Here is an 18,135-nt window from a genome sequence, read left to right as displayed (position 1 = left end):
TGCACTTGAGTTGAACAAACTGAAAATCTGACCTTACCCTATAGACAAATCTTTCACCACCAATTTAGAGAATACACAAGCAGCAAAGGAGGTGAAACAGGAGAGAATAGAACTACTAATTTACCTAAGCAGCCAATTCATCTCAAAGATTTAGTAAGAAGTTCTACTTCAATATTAAGCCATCAAAAGACAAAGCCCCCCCTTATTTCTGTAAAAAAAAAAAAAAAAAAAAAGTAGTTTTTTTTAAGACCAACAACAGCTTTTTACTTTTCGTGCAACATTTCAGGACTTTGAGTCACTAAAAAGAAATAACCACAAAGTACTTGAATGCTACCACTAGCTATCCAGAATACCAGATTTGTTACAAAACAAGACAATGCAATATTTGCTTTAGTTTTGGCTTCATGCGTATCTGCATTTTAAAAAGTAAGCTAAAAACCTACTGTATACTCTTACAGTATATCATATTCCACCTTCTAGAAGTAGTAAGAACACTGTAACAATGAGCATGAGAAAGTAAATATAAGCTTGACAGTATTGCAGTGAAGGAAGTTTTGTTATCTCACTACCTATAGAAGGTGAAAGGCAAATTTTTACACCCTAGTTTGACTTCAGTTTTATTGAACTGTCTACATTATTCTGTGAGTGCGTGCACATACACAGGCACGCACAGAAAAAGTGGTATCTACAAACAGTTTACACAAATATTTACATACATATTATTTACATAAACTAATATCACTGCATGATTTTCAATGTAAAAACCATATGCTTCTTGAACATGTAACTGTTGCATTGGTCTTACAGAAGTAATATAAACCTTTTGCAACAACTAAGAACATCATAGCTGATTCCAAGTTTTTAGAGCTTGCAGTTTTTAAAAAAAATACAATACCTAGAACACTGTTATCAAACAAATATGCTTTATTGGCATCTAAAAACAAAATGCACCCAACATTAAAATGTACTTTTTCATTTTTTTTTTAAACCCACTGCAGTACGAGGAACAAATCACAAACAGTTACTTTAGAGAAAACAGAGACTATAGTGTCGATTTTACAAAATCACTTTTAATCTCTGTATTATGCTCCTTTAATAACATGGGCCATTCCTTTTTCTGCCAAATTGTAGGAACATAAAATATCCCAGCTTTGTCTGTACTTTAAAATTCTGCAGCAGCCTAAAAACACGGACAAGATACACCAGCACCTGTTTTCAAGTATAACAATTTCAATAGCCAACCTAAGGGTAGTATCTAAAAAATTCCATTTTCTTCCATAGGAAGTCTTTGTTTGACAAGCTGTTATTTTATCTTTGTGAAATTAAAAGCAAGTGGGGGCAAGTTTATGCTTTACCAGAGAAATAATTAAAAAAAAAAAAAAAAAAGTTTACCTACCATGTTCAAATTAAGAACAGTGCTCTATACAAGTCAGTTGTACAGTTATTTAAGTGAAAGATGAACATGAACATCAGATTAACTTAATTCTGGCAGACAAAAGTGAACTGCTACGGTCCAGTCAGCCATTTATCTATTACAGAGAGATGACAACTTTACAAAAGGTATCTTTTACCTACTGAGTGATGATTATGTCCCCTCAGTTTCTGTGCTTTCTACCACTGGTTCACTCTCTATATCAGCTTCTGTGTCACTCTTCTCTTTGTTTATCTCGACGGAAGATGTCAGTTTTTCATAAAGTTCAGGATCATCCTGCACCTGTGCAGTTGGTGGCTGACTTTCTGTGTCTGTATTTTCACCATTTACCTGGGGCAGATTTTCAACTTTGCGCTGGGAAGTGGCCCCATCAAAATATTCAAAAACACGTGGATGTGGAGGGGGGATCCAGTTGTTTGACATTCTGTCTCTTCCGAACCTGTTCCCATTAACTTCTCTGCAAAAATTAAAATCTCTGTCATCCCTATCCCTCTGTCTTTCCCAGGGTCTTCTGCGGTCATCAAAATCTCTGTGAGCATCCTGTTCAAACCCTCTATTCCAGTTGGGACCACTTCTACTATCAAATCTATAGTTTACATGCCGAAACCTTTCTCTGTCTTCATGGAAGCCTTTAGGGCCACCATAAACAGGGAAGGCATGGTGCTCTCTTTCATCATAATCTCCTCTCTGTCCCCAGTGCTTGTCTGAATTGAAACCAAAATGCTCTCTTCGACCAAGGTTATCAATACCTGGCCTTCCAAAATTTTCTCTCATTTCTACATGTGGTCTTGCAAAGTGTTCTCTTCCATCTAGCGGAGGCCTTCCTACACTCTCTCTTGGATCAACTGGTGGTCGCCCAACAGAATCTCTGACATCCACTGGAGATGGCCTGTTAAGATTATCTCTGTTTTCCACTGGAGGAAAGCGATAATCTCTGTCTCCTTCCTGCTGAATGTTATCACCTCCAAGTGGTAGTCTTTTCTCTGGATTAGAAATGTTGTCGATATTTTGCCTTCCTGGTGCTCCAAAAGGTCTTTCTGTTTGATTAAAAATATCTCCTGGAGGAAAAGGACCTCGAGGTGGCGGGTGAAGAGACGGATCAAGGATCGCTGGAGGAGGAATACTACGCTGTGGTGGCATTCCGGGCTGCATTAATGGAAACCTTGGTCCGGGTGAGTGGGGCATTAGGCCTGGACGGATATCTATAAGAGGCATTCCTGGCATCCTTTGACTACTAATATTTAAATGAGGCATATTTGGAACCCCAGCTGGATGATGCATTGCCAGAAGTCCAGAACTATTTGAAATATTTGGTGGTGGCACACCCATCGGTCCAGAACTACTTGAAACATTGGGTGGTGGCATTATGAGAAGCCCAGAGTTGCTAGAGACACTCGGTGGCTGCACTCCTGCCAGAACTCCTGAGCTGCTTGAGACATTGGGTGGCTGCATTCCTGTCAAAAGGCCAGGGCTGCTTGAGACACTGGGTGGATGCACTCCTGCTATAAGCCCTGAGCTACTCGAGACATTTGGTGGTTGCACTCCAGCCATAAGTCCAGAACTACTTGAGACACTGGTTGGCTGAACTCCGCCGGCAAGAGAAGAGCTACTGGAGACAGCTGGCAGCTGCACTCCTCCTGCAAGACCAGAACTGCTTGAAACAGTTGGTGGTTGCACTCCTCCTACATGTCCAGAGCTGCTTGAAACACTGGGTGGCTGTACTCCTCCTGCAAGTCCAGAGCTACTTGAGACACTGGGTGGTTGCCCTTCTCCAGTAAGGCCAGAACTGCTTGAGACACTGCATGGCTGTACTCCTCCAACAAGTCCAGAGCTACTCGAAACATCATTTTGCACTAAAATGCAGCAACAAGAAGAAGAGTTAAAAAAATGCCAGTGTAACACATAGCATTCAAAACAAAACACAGCTTGATCCATATTCAGTTAATGCATTCAGTGAGGATACTGCTGACAAGGTCTATCCCAGTTTCTATAGTGAACATATATGACTTTAATCACATTGGTGATAAATGGACATATGATACCGAAATTAAAGTCTCTACATATTAAAGAATGTAGAGCAGCTTAATATCCACAAACCCCACAGCCATCACCCAATTTATGCAAGGCAAGTATTAAAATCTTTGGTGTAAAGCTATAAATGTCATACTATCCTACCCTCTCCTGCTCCTTTCAATTGCCACTTACATAGCAAGAATGCACTTTTAAGAAGTTTTCTAAAGGGCTCTCAGTCTCAGCTTTAGTTCTTGAATGTACAAAGAAAACAACTCTGAGTATCAGCTGCTAGAAATCAATGATCAGATGATGACAAAGATGGTTCCCACCACTCCTCCAACTTAAACTGAAAATGAAACCCAGCCTAAAACTTCCTACTCTATAGTTATTAGTGCAATGGACTACAATTTGCAAAGAAACACCTCAGAAGCATGTTTCCTATATGTGATATCAGACAATAGAAGACATTTCTTACCAGATCTATTGTTTTCACTGGAAGAAATCTGAAGGTCTGCAAGATGTGATCCCTTTTCATCTGATTCTGGTTTGCTGATTGGCAGAGGATTAAAAACATTTCCAGCAGATAATGTTGGAGTAGCTAGATTGCTAGTAACTGTGCCAACTGGTAGAACAAGGCTAGTAAAAGGAACATCCTTCATCGTCTCTTGCGCAATTGGTAATGGAGGCTGTACCAAAGCTGCAGAAAAATAACACAAATGTATCACAGTAATCATATATTCAAGCCTTCAAGATTAGCTTGGCACAGGTCAGGCTGATACATCAAAATAAGTAAAATTAATTATCCTAAGTAACATTTTTTGATAATAATTTCTTATCCTCAATCAGCACTTTTTTTGTAGAGACCATGAACTGCAGGCAACCTAAGTAATATTATGGATCGTTTTAAATATTAAATGAATACATTTAGTTAAAAGGCTAACAAAATAAATTATTATAAATTATTCAGTGACTGACAAAAAATAGCTCAATAACAGTTACAACTTTTACAGACAGGTTCAAATATATCTTGTCTTTCTCCACTTGAACTCCAGGGTAAATATCATTTTGCCACCAACTTGAAAAGCTCTGTAAATCTTTTTCTCAATACCTGCTTATACCAGCTAAACACTAAGTTTTGTGTTGCTATTTTCCATTACACAGCATTATCTTACTTTTGATTAAATAACAGGTAGAATATTAAAAAAATGAGCTTTTCATAACACATAAACAATTATTAGAAGACTCAGACTTACGTGTTGGAACAACTGGTGGAACAACAGGTGGTGGGACAACAGGCGGTGGAACCACAGGTGGAACTGGGGGAGGCATATAACCTAAATGGAAAAAAATGACAAATTATTACAAGGAAAGCAAAAAAAGTTTTGCAGTAAAAGCTTGCCTGTATTATTCACCCCAGAAACCTGCATCACTGAAGAATAGCAAATAACAAATGTACAGGAAGAAATGTATGGCTCTTGCTTTCAAAAGCTACCCAATCTTCACTAAAGATGATTCACATGTGCATCTTTTGAAGTTATTTCTGCCAGCAGCATCCAAACAAGAAAATTAAGAGTTTCAAAATTTTCAAAAGAAAGATTGATCTTAAAAGATTTTTAAATTTTCATTTTGATTAAAGTTATAGAAGAAAAATAAAATTGGTGTAATTCCTATTCTCAACAGAATAATTACTAAGTTAAAAATAATACCAAGTTAGACATAAATACTTTTAATCTAGTGTGAAATCTAAGATTCAAAGGTCAACTGGCTTAAAGAGTAACCAGTAGCTGACGGAAAACTATACAAAGCATGATAGATAGGGAAGCACGCAAACTAAGTATACTCACTACATACTCAACTTCACTTTTACTAACTTACCTGGAGGTGGCTGTGAAGGGTTGAAACTCGCACGCAAGAAGGGTGGAGGAGGAATTGCACTATAACCAGGAGGAGGGACAGACATTGTGACAGGAAATGCAGGTGGAACCAAGCTAACAGCAGGCACAGCTGGAGCTACTGGAATCTTTTTTCATGGAAAGAAAAAACAAGCAATTTCAATACTTACTATAAAGAGGAAAACTGATTTGATTGCTATTCATGTTAAACACTACATGTACCAAAGGCTCTGTATATATTCTGAACACCCTGAAGAATTAGACTGCATTTTGAAATGATACCTACACTACAGTTAAACAAGGACACTGGAAGAAAGCTATGTTTATCTTTTCTTTATTCTAAAAAGAACAGAAAAATATGCGGACAAACACTATATTTATTCATGAATAAAAATGCACCTGTGGGAGAGAGGTGAATACAGAAAGGGGGAGAGTGAAAAGGAAGGAAAATTTAGATAGTTTGGCAATTTGAGAGCACTTAGAAAACAGTGATTTCATTCTTACTAGAAACATTTACAGTACATTTTAGAACATTTTAGAACAGTACTGGGAAGTTGAATTTAGTGTATGTAATTATAATGCTATTAATCTTGATGAAATCCTGAAAAGTATTTAATGTTTCTCAAACTTCTGTTTGAGGTATGTGTTTCGATACAGTGCAGCGTAATTAAAAGTAATTAGGAGCAGAATAAAACCAATACACACATATATATATATATACTGATCACAGTGTACAGTAGGAGGCAGCTGAAGACAATTTTTTGTGACAAGAAAAAAGTTCAAAATTCAATGCAAGTAAATGTAAATATGTTAACTTTCACAGTAACTGTATCAGCTCAAGTATTGGAAATGTCTACACATATTAGGAAAAGTAAGAGTAATAATACGAATACAAAAAATTTTGCATTAAGCAACTCTTTCTCATTTTCATTGTCACTGAAAATGACATCTTCATATGGTCATTCTAAAAACGATTTAAAGAGTTTTACAGAAATTATCTGTACTTATACTTGATCAATATCTGTACTTTAATATACTCATACAAATTAACACTGTATTATTCCAGCCTTCTATAATACCTTTTTACCAAATGGATGCTCATAAAGATTCTCTGGTTTACCAGAAACAAAACAAATACAGCAGAGAATCAAAAACTCATGAATTACCGCCTAAGGAGTGCAACAGCACACTGTCTGAATAATCGGATCTTTTGTAGATGCGACTGCCCTGATGAAATCCTGTCCAAAATTACTGAAAAAGATAATTACACTTACAGTCAAAGCTGATATGGGGAAAAGCACATAGGTAGAGAAGAAACAAGCACAAGCAGGAAAAAAAAATTACATTGTTTAGCTTGCAGAAAGATGCTTTGCTTTAAGGAAAATACTTTCTGTAAGCTCATTTTAATTTGACCTTAAAAAAAAGATGTGCCAGTATTTGCTTTGGGGCTTGTCTGGGAGGAGGTTGGGTTGGTTTGGTTCTTTTGACGTTTTGGGGTTTTTAATTGTTGTGGGTTTTTTGTTGTTCTTGGGGATTTTTGTGTGGTGTGGTTTGGTTTTTTTCCAATTGATCTGTCTTGAACATTTAAACCTTCATTTGAGATTGCACATGTTTGGGATACGTTGTACATGAAACTAGGGAGTTTGCTGAACCACGACAACTGATTCTACTCTTAAAATACTTCATGGATAAACACATATGGACACAGGACCTACGTATATTTGACTGAAGTACTTTAACTCAGCATTAAAGTTTATGGAATAAAAAGCCTGCCCTTCAGTTCTGTGGATTTTCTGCATACTCAGACCAATACAAACCTGCAGCATAGTGACTGGTTGCGTGTAAGCTTCTGTCTGTGTTGTAATAACTGTATTCTTATCAACTGCAGCACTCTGTGTAGTTTGAGTATTTTCTTTAGCAGCTTCTGAGCTTCTGGCTGTTTCCCATTCTGGAAAAAAAAAAAAAAAACAGGTATATTTTAAATGCAAAAATTTTTGTGTCATTTATATTTAAATACTAAAAAGTCCCCTTCCTTCTAAAGAAAATTTTACATAGTATTTGTACAGATACATGGCAAATAACCACCAAGCTATGGAAAGAAGGAAGTGCAATTATTTATTACTACATATTTTAAAGAATGTAAAATATTTTTAAATCACCTGTGATACTATTCAGTTCTGCCTGTACATAAAGTGATTTTTCAAATCTTGCCTAGTTCTTTCACCAATCATTCTGTTAATAATTTTTGACGTAGGGTATGGTCCATTTTTTTACAAACTGCTGTTGTGAACACATCTGTGTTATCAGCTGGCTACTGTACAATGACAGAGCATCCTCATGTTGAACAAACCTCACCCCAACTCCCATTTCTTCTTTCTGTAACTTCCTCAAAGTTTTATATGTCAAGTACAACACAGCGAATGTATTTCAGTAATGTTCTATGTTTTAATTTTTCTGTTATTTAAGTTCAATTTTTACTCGAAGCAAGACTGCATTTTGACTTGAAAAATTACTGTCACTGTTATAAACAGTTTTGATCTACTGTTTACTTCAGTATAGTCCAGTCATTTGGTGCTAGATTTGCTTCAAGAAAACACGGTACTTGTGAATCTTTTACAAACCTCACAAGCATCTCAACTAACTGGGTTTTAGACAAAGTTCTATCATCACTTGCTTTCCTGTCTCTTTGATTTCATGGAGGAAATACCTCAAGGTTCAGCTAAGTTATGCCTATTTGGATGTGTTCCAGCTCAATCTTAAGCCTTATACCTAAATATATAAAGTTTCACAATCACAAGCAAATCATAGTTCTGCATAAATTAATTTGGAAATGAGTGCACAGAAAATTTGTAACTTTTAAAAAATGCTAACCTTTATTAACTTGCCTAAATTAATTTGCTTTTGTCACTAATTCCTCATTGTCTTGACAATCAGCTACATACACACCTACAAACACCACCCACATTTCATAATTAGTGCCATTTATATGTACCAAGTAAAATTTATGTACATTGAAAAAGAGTATGTAATACCTAAACAATAAACTTTTGTGAGGACTTGCAATTACCAAAATAAAACCATTTTCTAACTATCACAATCATTAGTAGCATCCATACCTGTATTTACTGTTTCCTGGTCAATCATGCCACCTTCAGCAAAGCCCTCCAAATCATCCAATTTTACTTTCTCCCAAGGAATATATGAAACTCCCAGATCCACATCCCAGAATTGCTTGTATTCTGTTTTCACACCTTTATTCAAAGCCCAGGCAATCTGAAAATAAAATCCAACCAAATAATCCAGTTAAATCATATAACCCATGAACAAAATATTTCAGGTAATTTCCTTCATGCTTCTGTCGCTGTAGATCAACCTTCAGTGTCTATTTATTAAAGTTTGAATAAGGTTTTAATTTTAAATGAACCTGTAGGAAGATTTCTTGGCCTTTGCAACAGTTACGTGGAAGATTAATTACATCGAACAGCTCAAATTCGTTCTACATTAATTCTGACATATATTTGGGGAAACTAAATACAGTATTTCAAGGACTTAACACAAAGAACACAGAAAAAAACTACAACATTTAATCATATACTTAACTCTACAAATACTATCAAATGCAATATAAAGTGATCCACAATATCAGGTAAAGGACTTAGGCTGTTTACAGTTCTGTACTCTTATCACTAGCACATACATAAAACACTCACCAAGCACTTCCTAAGAATCAAGTAATCATTTCACTTTACTTTCAAATCATCTGTTACAAGCTGCATTTTACACAGAGAGGAAAGAAAACAATTTACACCTTATTGTTTCATTCTTCTTCTCCATGTTGCACATTTGAATGAACTACTACTACAGGACAAATCATCATATTAAAACTGAATTGGAAAGGGATAGCATTCTTAGATTAAAATCAACTTACCTTAATAATTTTAGATCCAATTTTATAGGACCCAGAACTAAGTTTCTGAAGAGCACGATATGCGTCTTGTCTATGAACCATACAGACGTAAGCACACCCTCTTGGAGGAATCATCTATGGAAAAAAAGCAATGGTCTTAGAAAGTAGGAGAACCAGTACTTCAGATTATGTAACTACACTAAGTGTATCCTAATACTAAAAAAGGGAAGGCTTACACTGAAAACAATTGTTAGCTTAATCAGCAATATTAACAATTTTGAGCAGCAAAAAATGAAGAATGATATTGGCAGAGAACTTCAGTTACAACACTGCCAAGCAGCAGCAGCAAGCTGAAGAATGGGTGATAAAAATTATGTGAAAGATCTGAATAACATGGAGTAGGCAAAAGCTGGGAGTTCTACTATGACAACTTCAGAAAATCAGAGGTTGATACCTCTTCTTAAACTTCAAATCCACTTTGAGCTGAGCGACAACCTTCAACAGAGGCATGAACTAGTGATTAAAACTATCTTGCACTTTTGAAAGTTAGAGTCCTCCTTCCTGAAGTGTGATTTCCACTAGTTTTAATGTTTTATTTAGGAAAGAAAAGTATGATGCGGCATGTAATCTCTGAAAGTTTGCAAATCATGTATGACAACTGCTTATTGTAGTAAAAAATATAGGTGTGCTTTCATGTTGCCTAGGAGCACACAGTAATGTAATAAACAAAAATATTTAAAATGACAGCCTTTAAAACAGTTCTTATGAAAATATGTTTAAGATTTACAACATTATCCCAAGTACTTAAAGCTTTGTGGAACATGTAGGATGAACTATTTACATTACGATTTGCCTCTGAAATCTAACAGGCACTGGGATATCATGATTGTTACATTACTTTCCTTTTAAATTTCTTAATTGCTAGTTCCTGAAAATCAAAATGATGCTTAAATGTCAGGCTACTGGGGTGTTTTGGACTTGTGAAGCTTTTTAAAAGATTCTGTAATGCCACAAAACTATTCCTGATTAACAACATAGTTGAATATATTAACATAATAGGAAAAATACTAGAAATATTATCTGACATGAACGAAATTGCATGAGAAGAACTTTAAAACTGCTGGAGCAAGAAACAAAAATCCAAATGTCTCTCATGCAGATGTGTTACATTAGGAGAAAAATACTTTCTCTTGAAGCTGAATTATAGGCAACACTAAAATACGACTCTGAACAGCTAAATCTAAATTACTCTGAATCATGAGAAATGTATCTCCTAATCAAAAGCATCTGTTTAACTGTCACATTTTAGAATAAGCACTTGTTTACAGTACAATTTATTTCCTTCTAAATGTTCATCTACATTCATTCTACTTTAGGAAGCCTCTGTATGAAACATAACCAAGAACGATGTGGATACACGTCAGCTTGTGTCCATTAATCCAAGGAAAAATTATACCTGACCTGTGCCATATCACAAAAAAGAGAAAAGACATAGCTTTTTAGTTGTCTGGATGCTGGTTTACCCCCTGTGTAAACCGTTAGTCCTTGGGAAAAGCCATTTTAGCAGGAAGCATACTGTTGTTCATGCTTCAAAAGACAGTACATGGAAACCAATAATCAAATATCATAGCCACAGCTTCTAAAGTCATAAAAAAGTCTCCTAAATACAAGCTTAAGCTGCTAAAAGGAATTCAGAGGCATAAACATATTTAAGTTACAAGTCCATAATTCCTGAAAATGCATGACAACTTTCTTACTTACATTAATTGACTCTATTTGTCCAAATTCTTCAAATAAGTTAGTTAAATCTTGCTGTGTAGCCTTCTTGTCTACTTGACCTACCCAAAGAGTGGTACTGCAAACTGTCAAGAGACACATTACAGTCAATCCAACTATTAGAAAGTTAGCTTATAAAATACTCTATAGCATGGATATAAAGGGCTTTACAATTACACAGAAATCGCTGATCAAAAAGTAAAAACAGTAAATCTGTTGTTTACTATATAAAGTACATTAACAAAAATGTTAAAGGGTTAAAAGACACCAAACAAATATTCAGTACAAGTGTTCACTCTTCTTGTTTCATTTTATTTCAAAGAAAATAGGTTTTTTAAAAGAAATTAGAAAAAAAAATCTGTAGATTATTAAACTGCAATCGAAATCACTTAGGAAAAAAAATATTCCATGTTCCATAAAAAACATGCCTCTAGGATATAAAGACAGTTCTAAAGAACTAAGACTTAAGCTCTAACTGGCTAGAGGTGTATTATGGAAGAAACTTAACTGCAGTATTACTCACTGCATTTTCACATGAAAGAAACAGAAACTATATTTTTACTTTACTTGTGGGAACATCCCAGAAACACAAACTTGGCTGAGGCCCACCACTGAGCTGAAGATGTCCTTGATGCTTCCAACTCTTGTCAATTCCACCACTAGCCCAGATCCCTGTAATCTGTCTCCCAAACGCCTATCCCTTGTCCTCCTTGTCAAACATATATACTCATGGACATGTGAGCTAGAACTTCCTTCTCCCATATCGTATATGTTTCCAATCGTTTTGTCTCCAAAATATTTCCCAACCTATTTGTGCAAGCCTTGAAACATTCACAGCACTTAACTCCACTTAAAAGAAGATAACTCTTTTATTGGTGGTTTTCCTCAACCACCTATTACTCGGGTCACTGGTGAGTAACTCAGTTGAGTAAACCACCCAGGATCTTCAAGAGTTGAAGGCAGAACAAAACTAGAGAACCTGGATCTCTTGGGTTACCTTATCTTAAACCAAGAAAATATTCTGTCTTCATCATCATCTTGATACGTCACACATCCTTCCTGTACCAATCTTGCTGCACCCAACGGGAAACAAGTGTGTGTTCCTCCACCAGCTAACAGTTTCAATAGACAGCAGTACTCAGCAGTACTGCAGAAGACTAGCCTTAAGATTTCTCTTAGACAAAACTTGTTCCTCCCATGCTTGTAGATGGCCCTGTTGTTTCTCAGGGTGTTAAGCTCTAGGAAATAATTCTTCAGACCTCATCAAGTGGTAACAGTGGCTGACAATGAACAAATTTTATGAAGCAGAACACCTGTCATGTTAATTAGCTATTTGTTTATTTATTTACCTCCCCAAAAGTTTCCATACTTCAGCCTTCTTAATATCTCCTTTCCACGAGCCAGGTCACCTCACGGGACCTCAATTGCTGCTGCTTGTCATCAGGTCATTTAACATCCCTGCCTCCCATCCATTCTGATTATAGTCCCCTGCTTTGTGGGCTGCTGGGAGAATTCTACACTACAAAACTAATTTGTCTCTTTTCATGTGAACAGCCAGAGAAAAAAAAAAAACAACAAAACCACTCATCTAAACTATAATACAGGTCTGAATTTAAAGCTACCCTGGAATGATGTAGAATATTAATGTGAAGAGAATAGGACAGTCTTTCTTTTGTAATAATGAATTTTAAACTTCTTATCTTGTCAGATAAATGATAAAGTGATATCAGCATACCAACTTTCAGACCAAGCGCGATCATCTTCAAATGCCTCACAGAAGATAGCATTAAAGAGAAAGCAGACTGTAACTTAGGGACAACCCTTGCTACTCTCTGTTCAGAAGTAAAATCATTGGTGCAACACTGCGTAAAATCATCAGTAGAACACTACACTTGCTTTCCTCTAAGATGAAATGACGTACCTAAGTTGTGCGAAACATTATATGAGAGAATATGGTTACTGTATTTCTTAAAGAGTACTCTTTCAATGAAAAGAAAGCCTTTGTTCCCTTTAATTCTACATTATTAAAAGAGTAAGCAGCTCCTACTTACCACTTAGTGTTTTTGACCGTACAGGAGGCAAACCCTTTTTCTGACGTTCTTTTTCCCTTTCCCTAGCCCTTCTCTCACTGGAATATGACCGAGATGACTTTCTCTTCCTTTCTCTTGATCTTGAGCGTGAACGTTTTCTGTGTTTACGCTTACGAGAACCAGACCGTGATCTTGACCTTCGTTTTCTTGGTGACCTACAAACACTTAATTTCAGTATGCTGAGTTAAAAAAAAAAAAAAAAAAAACTAAAAAAAATGTGTTGTCTTCTAACTATAAACTTTAAGCATGATACAGACATTTCTGTTATGTTCAGTAAAACTACTTCAGGAAATAAGGTTAATGTCATTAGTGTGAGAACTAGAAAATGTTCCGTAACAGTATTTCTCTGGTATAGAAAACCTGTCTAGCTGGCTAGTGTAAGTTATTTTTGTCACCTGAGTAAGTCTTACAAAATTTAAAGTAAAACATAGATATGAAAAATGAACTCATACAGAAAGTCTGCATCTAACACACAAATATTACATGAACACATGTTTTTCATTTCCAAAAACTGCTCGTTGCAATTTTGGAAAATACAGAATTAAGACTGATAAACACAACTTGCAACTTGGATTCAAAAAACCCTTCATTTATGTAATACAAGTTAATCATGAAACCTTGAACGAGATCTTGAGCGAGTTCTTGATCTTGAACGAACAGCTGATTTCTTTTCTTCTTGCTCAAAAGTCTCTTCTTCAGCAACATCCTGTCCTTCATCTATATCCATGTCCTGAGATCAAACATAACAGTTGTTCAGTAACATTTAATAAATATACTCACAGTATATATGACTATATGAAAGCATACATATTGAAATCATCTTAGTATGTATTTTCCTTCCAACTTCTGTAATCAGATTTATAATATTTTTACCTGTTGTTGAATATCCATTGAATCATCTACATTTGTTTCTACTTCTAAAAACTGCTGCTGACTACTCCCTTGTGATGGTGATGCAGAGTGCTCTGAACCAAAATTTCCTTCTTGATTCTCCTCGGGGCTTGCCTAAATGATAAATAATAATATACCATAAAAAGCCTCATCATTCAATATGCTTACTGCGTCAAAATGGAATACCATAAGAAACAATAGTTCAAATATCTCTGAAAAACTATTTTGCAAGTTTTTTTTATTTGAAATACCAATTTAACTAGTTAAAAACTACAAATACAATGTGTGATTTCAGACAACTAATTTCTACAAGATAAAGATGTTGTGCCATTTATGCCAATACGTCAATTACAGGAGACCTAACAAAACAAGCACTCTAGAAAAAAAACCTCACCAAAATTTTAAAATGTAAAATACTAAATGTATTGTTGATTTGCTAGAGGAAAAGCTGTAAGGGCCTATACACTGGACTGAAAGCACAGATTTGGTATAAATATCTGTAGGATATGAAAGATATTCAAGAAATGCAGATAATGCCGTGAAAATATGCACAAATGCAATTAGAACAAGTTTGAAAAGTAATAATAGACTTATAATCCTATAATATTGCAGGTAAACATTTCAGTGATTCACAGTATATTTTCACTTCAATTAAACAAATGCTGGGTATTCTATCTGCCAGAAGAATGGTAGAAATTTAGCAGAATGACATGTAGCACCAAGGTTTGTTTGCTTTACCTTCATAGTTTTTGAACAGCTTATAATTACAGTCTGCAGAAAAATAAAAAATTCTGCTATAATTCAGTTAATGTGTTTCCTTCTAACATTGTCTCATTTTCCTTATATTGAATTATTCTTCAACAATCTGTTTCTCGATATCAACTCCTACATTTCTTGTTGCTCCTTCTGTCTCTGTCCTCTATCCTCTCCTCCTCTCCCCCTCTGCTTCTAATCAGATGTGTAATAATTTTGGTTTGTGTTTTATCTTTCCTTCTTTTTCCCTTAATCTTTCTCACTGAAGCCTAAACATGAAATTAAAGAAAATTTTTCTCCTAACACACTGCTGTCATTACAGCAGAAGGTTGTGTCTTTAGGCCGCTTTCAAGGTGAAAATAAACTTTGTCTCTGTACTGACTAGACAAGAAACTCGAGAAAGTGAGTGGATCTGAATGGAAACAGATTCTGGACTTGTAATAGGAGATCAAATATTAAGAGGTGAGTCATGCAAACACTGCACCCATAAATGTACTGTAACTTAATTTCATAGATGAAAGTAATGTAAACTATAATTCTGTTTATTTTACAGTAAGGTAGGTATTCAGCATTTTTATTTTCAAATTAGATAGCTATTTTTAGGAATATCACATTAAAAGCTCCTAAAACAGAGATGCACTCTTCAAAGTTATATTGCTTTACAACATTTTAGCGTTTAAAGCCAGAAACTGGTAGACATCCATCGACATACAAAAAAGACATTTAATCTGTAGCTATGTTGTACAATCTCTCAGTAACTGTGCTCAAATGAAAAATGAAAATAAAACATAGTACAATAAAGCAGTAGAATAAGAAAATACTATCTAGTAAAAATTAAATTACTATTTTACTAAACTTAAAGTCACAAATTCAAAACTCAAAGGATGTTCTTGACTGAAAGCTGAGCAACTGCACTTTCACACAGGTTAAACTAAAACCCCCAACAGATGTTTGTTCAGGTTGTGCTCCCTTAGATTTTCTTCCTGAGATTTCTGTTTTACTGTGAAACTAATTCCAAAACTTCACAGAAAGTCCACTTTGTATCTGGTCAGCAGATATAAAGAGAGACAGAATAAACTTTCAGGGTCTTTTTTTTCTATTTGGATCAGGCATTGGGATCAGGAAGGGGAAAAAGCAGTCAAATACCAAGGACAAACCTCAGAAGAAATAAGCCAGTTTACTCCAATGGAGAGAGAGGACTCAGTTCACACAGTTAAGAAGGAAACTTTGGTTGTCTACAGCATCAGTTCTTAACTGATAATTTCTGAGGAAATTCATGACTCTGTTCTTTAGCTCAGATTCTTCAACAGAATGAGACATTTATTAGTCAAGACTTCAAGCTTGGTAGAGGAAACAGAAGTCATCCTCATTCTCTATTCTGTCCTCTTGATGGTTCTGCAGCAGCAGTTTGCACACTGCTCTCCCTTCATACCAGGGACATAATCATTCCAGTGCTCACCATTTTCTCTCTGACAGCAGGGAAAAAGCCTTCTTTCCCCATATAAAGAGCTGACCACCTAAAGCACAATCAGTCTCTAACTCAGCTAAAAGTTACTCTTTCCCAAGAGAAGCAAAATGTCCACCCCAAACATTTGGTTGCATTCTCTTCCCTTACTTTAAGTACTTTCTTCTGCTTATTCCACTTACTCTGTCAGCTTCTGTTGGATGATCAGCTAGTGACAAAGATTTTTATTATAAGAGAAGTGTCAGTAATAAGACAATTTTTTCTTGTCCTGGAGTATAAATTTTATCAGTGGAGAACATCATAATTAACAACGGCCACAAGATGGAGTTCTTACCTTTTGAGGCTGCTGTTGCTCCAGAAGCTGTTGTCTGAGGTGTTCTAAATTTTGTTGCTGTAGCTGTTCAGCTAATTGGTGAAAAAGGGAGTTGTTCACAGATTCTGGTACTAAAGGCCTAAAATGAAATCATTTAAATAAAAAAATAAAAATTAAAAAAAAAAAAAAAAAAAAAAAGGTTTTCTCTTGATTTAAACAGTTGGTAAACAGATCTTTGCAACTGAGTTTCAGTTTAACTAAAAATGCAAAATAATGAAGACAATGTAACTAGTTCTACCTTCTGGTACCATCACCATCACATTAACACTATGAATTTAATTAACAAAGTAAAGAACATGCTAACTTCTAAGATGAAATCAACAGAACTTCTGGTACAGAGCCTTATAGTAAGTATTTTTAAAATGCATATGTTTCATAAATTTAGGAAACTGTCTTTTCTTTTCCTACTGGTATAGTATACTTATGCTCTGAAAGAAACAACATTTTCCTTACTATTTGATCCTAATGTTCAACTAGTGTCAGGCAGATTTTAGCCCTTTCCATAAGAAACATAGCTTGATCTTACAGTTGGGAAGTTGGAGCTTCTTTCTTAGGCTCTTCATTTTGTTCAGATTCTTCCCCAAAGTCAAACCTGTCCATCAGCTTCTAGGAGAAAGCAAAGTAAGCATAATTGAGTACTCTTTATACGTCCCTTTATGTATATTTACTTTTTGAAAGAAAAATGCTCTTATTTCTCAAGATGAAAAAAATAAAGAAGGATGGCAAATAACCTGAATAAAATCAAATGTCGTACTACTACTGCTATCAAACTCTTCAACGCATCAAATACCAAATTTTGTCCATGGCTTTCCTGTGCTCTGGCTACTGTGACAAGTACAACCACATGTTCTTTCCATAGTAAGTAACAACTAGTTTGGAGAAAGGCTTAAATAAAGATTAATTTTATGTAATGGTACCTTTAATTAGAAGAAATTACTATGAAGAGGCCAACTATTCAGTCCTCTGGCAACCAGCAAACTGCTCTGCTCGTATCAAAAGAAGACCTACAGCTTGATTACTTCGCAAAGAATTACTGTATTTTCACATACACGTGTCATTTAGACAACCTGAATTCCTTCAAAAATATTGCTCCTTGATAACAACTTCTCATATAGTCTGCAAAAAAATCAAAGCAAGTAGTTATCATGAAAGAGGAATAATCCTCTAGAGGGATAAAAAGAAAGGTATCTGACAGGGAAAAAGAAAAACTTCAATAAATCTATTTCATCTGTAAAAATGTCTACACTGTAGGTTCTGTTGAACTAAAAATGTTTGGCTTATTAGTTTTTAAATAGCCCAGAAGCATTTCAGTAGCATTTTACTTTCTTGAAGAGAAGAGTGAAGAGGCATGAAGAAATACAAAAATATTATTTGCCACTGAGATGGGACTTTTTTCAGTAACTATGTATTGACAGTGCAGTGCTATCAAACCCATACGCATGCATCTTTACACCTTGGAAGTTTTCTGACAAGCAGACTTAATGCTGTACTACTATCAGCCATAACTTCTTAAACCCTGGGCTTAGAAGTTAAAAACAAAAGG

At 35.4% G+C, this 18,135-nt stretch overlaps 1 protein-coding gene across 5 annotated transcripts in view; it reads right to left on the bottom strand.

Moving 5' to 3' along the window:
- SCAF8 (SR-related CTD associated factor 8) overlaps positions 1–18,135 on the bottom strand; it is a 109,292-nt gene that overhangs the window by 36,097 nt on the left and 55,060 nt on the right. For 3 of the 5 annotated variants that reach the window (XM_065680604.1, XM_065680603.1, XM_065680605.1), the window contains exons 9-21: positions 17,119–17,198; positions 16,554–16,671; positions 13,984–14,115; positions 13,728–13,840; positions 13,072–13,265; positions 11,006–11,106; positions 9,266–9,379; positions 8,454–8,610; positions 7,155–7,285; positions 5,321–5,465; positions 4,699–4,779; positions 3,921–4,142; positions 1,572–3,285 (exon numbers count right to left, since the gene is read on the bottom strand). In XM_065680604.1, coding sequence (XP_065536676.1) covers positions 1,586–3,285; positions 3,921–4,142; positions 4,699–4,779; positions 5,321–5,465; positions 7,155–7,285; positions 8,454–8,610; positions 9,266–9,379; positions 11,006–11,106; positions 13,072–13,265; positions 13,728–13,840; positions 13,984–14,115; positions 16,554–16,671; positions 17,119–17,198 — 3,288 coding nt within the window. In that variant the 3' untranslated portion in view covers positions 1,572–1,585. Of the gene's footprint in view, positions 1–906; positions 3,286–3,920; positions 4,143–4,698; positions 4,780–5,320; positions 5,466–7,154; positions 7,286–8,453; positions 8,611–9,265; positions 9,380–11,005; positions 11,107–13,071; positions 13,266–13,727; positions 13,841–13,983; positions 14,116–16,553; positions 16,672–17,118; positions 17,199–18,135 lie in introns of those variants that run through there. The other 2 variants (XM_065680601.1, XM_065680606.1) reach the window with 2 other exon arrangements.

This window comes from Lathamus discolor, chromosome 5, assembly GCF_037157495.1.
Source record: "Lathamus discolor isolate bLatDis1 chromosome 5, bLatDis1.hap1, whole genome shotgun sequence".
NCBI classification, from domain to species: Eukaryota; Metazoa; Chordata; class Aves; order Psittaciformes; family Psittacidae; genus Lathamus; species Lathamus discolor.
The sequence above is the reverse complement of the archived record's forward strand: the minus strand, read 5'-3'. Positions and strand labels throughout refer to the sequence as shown.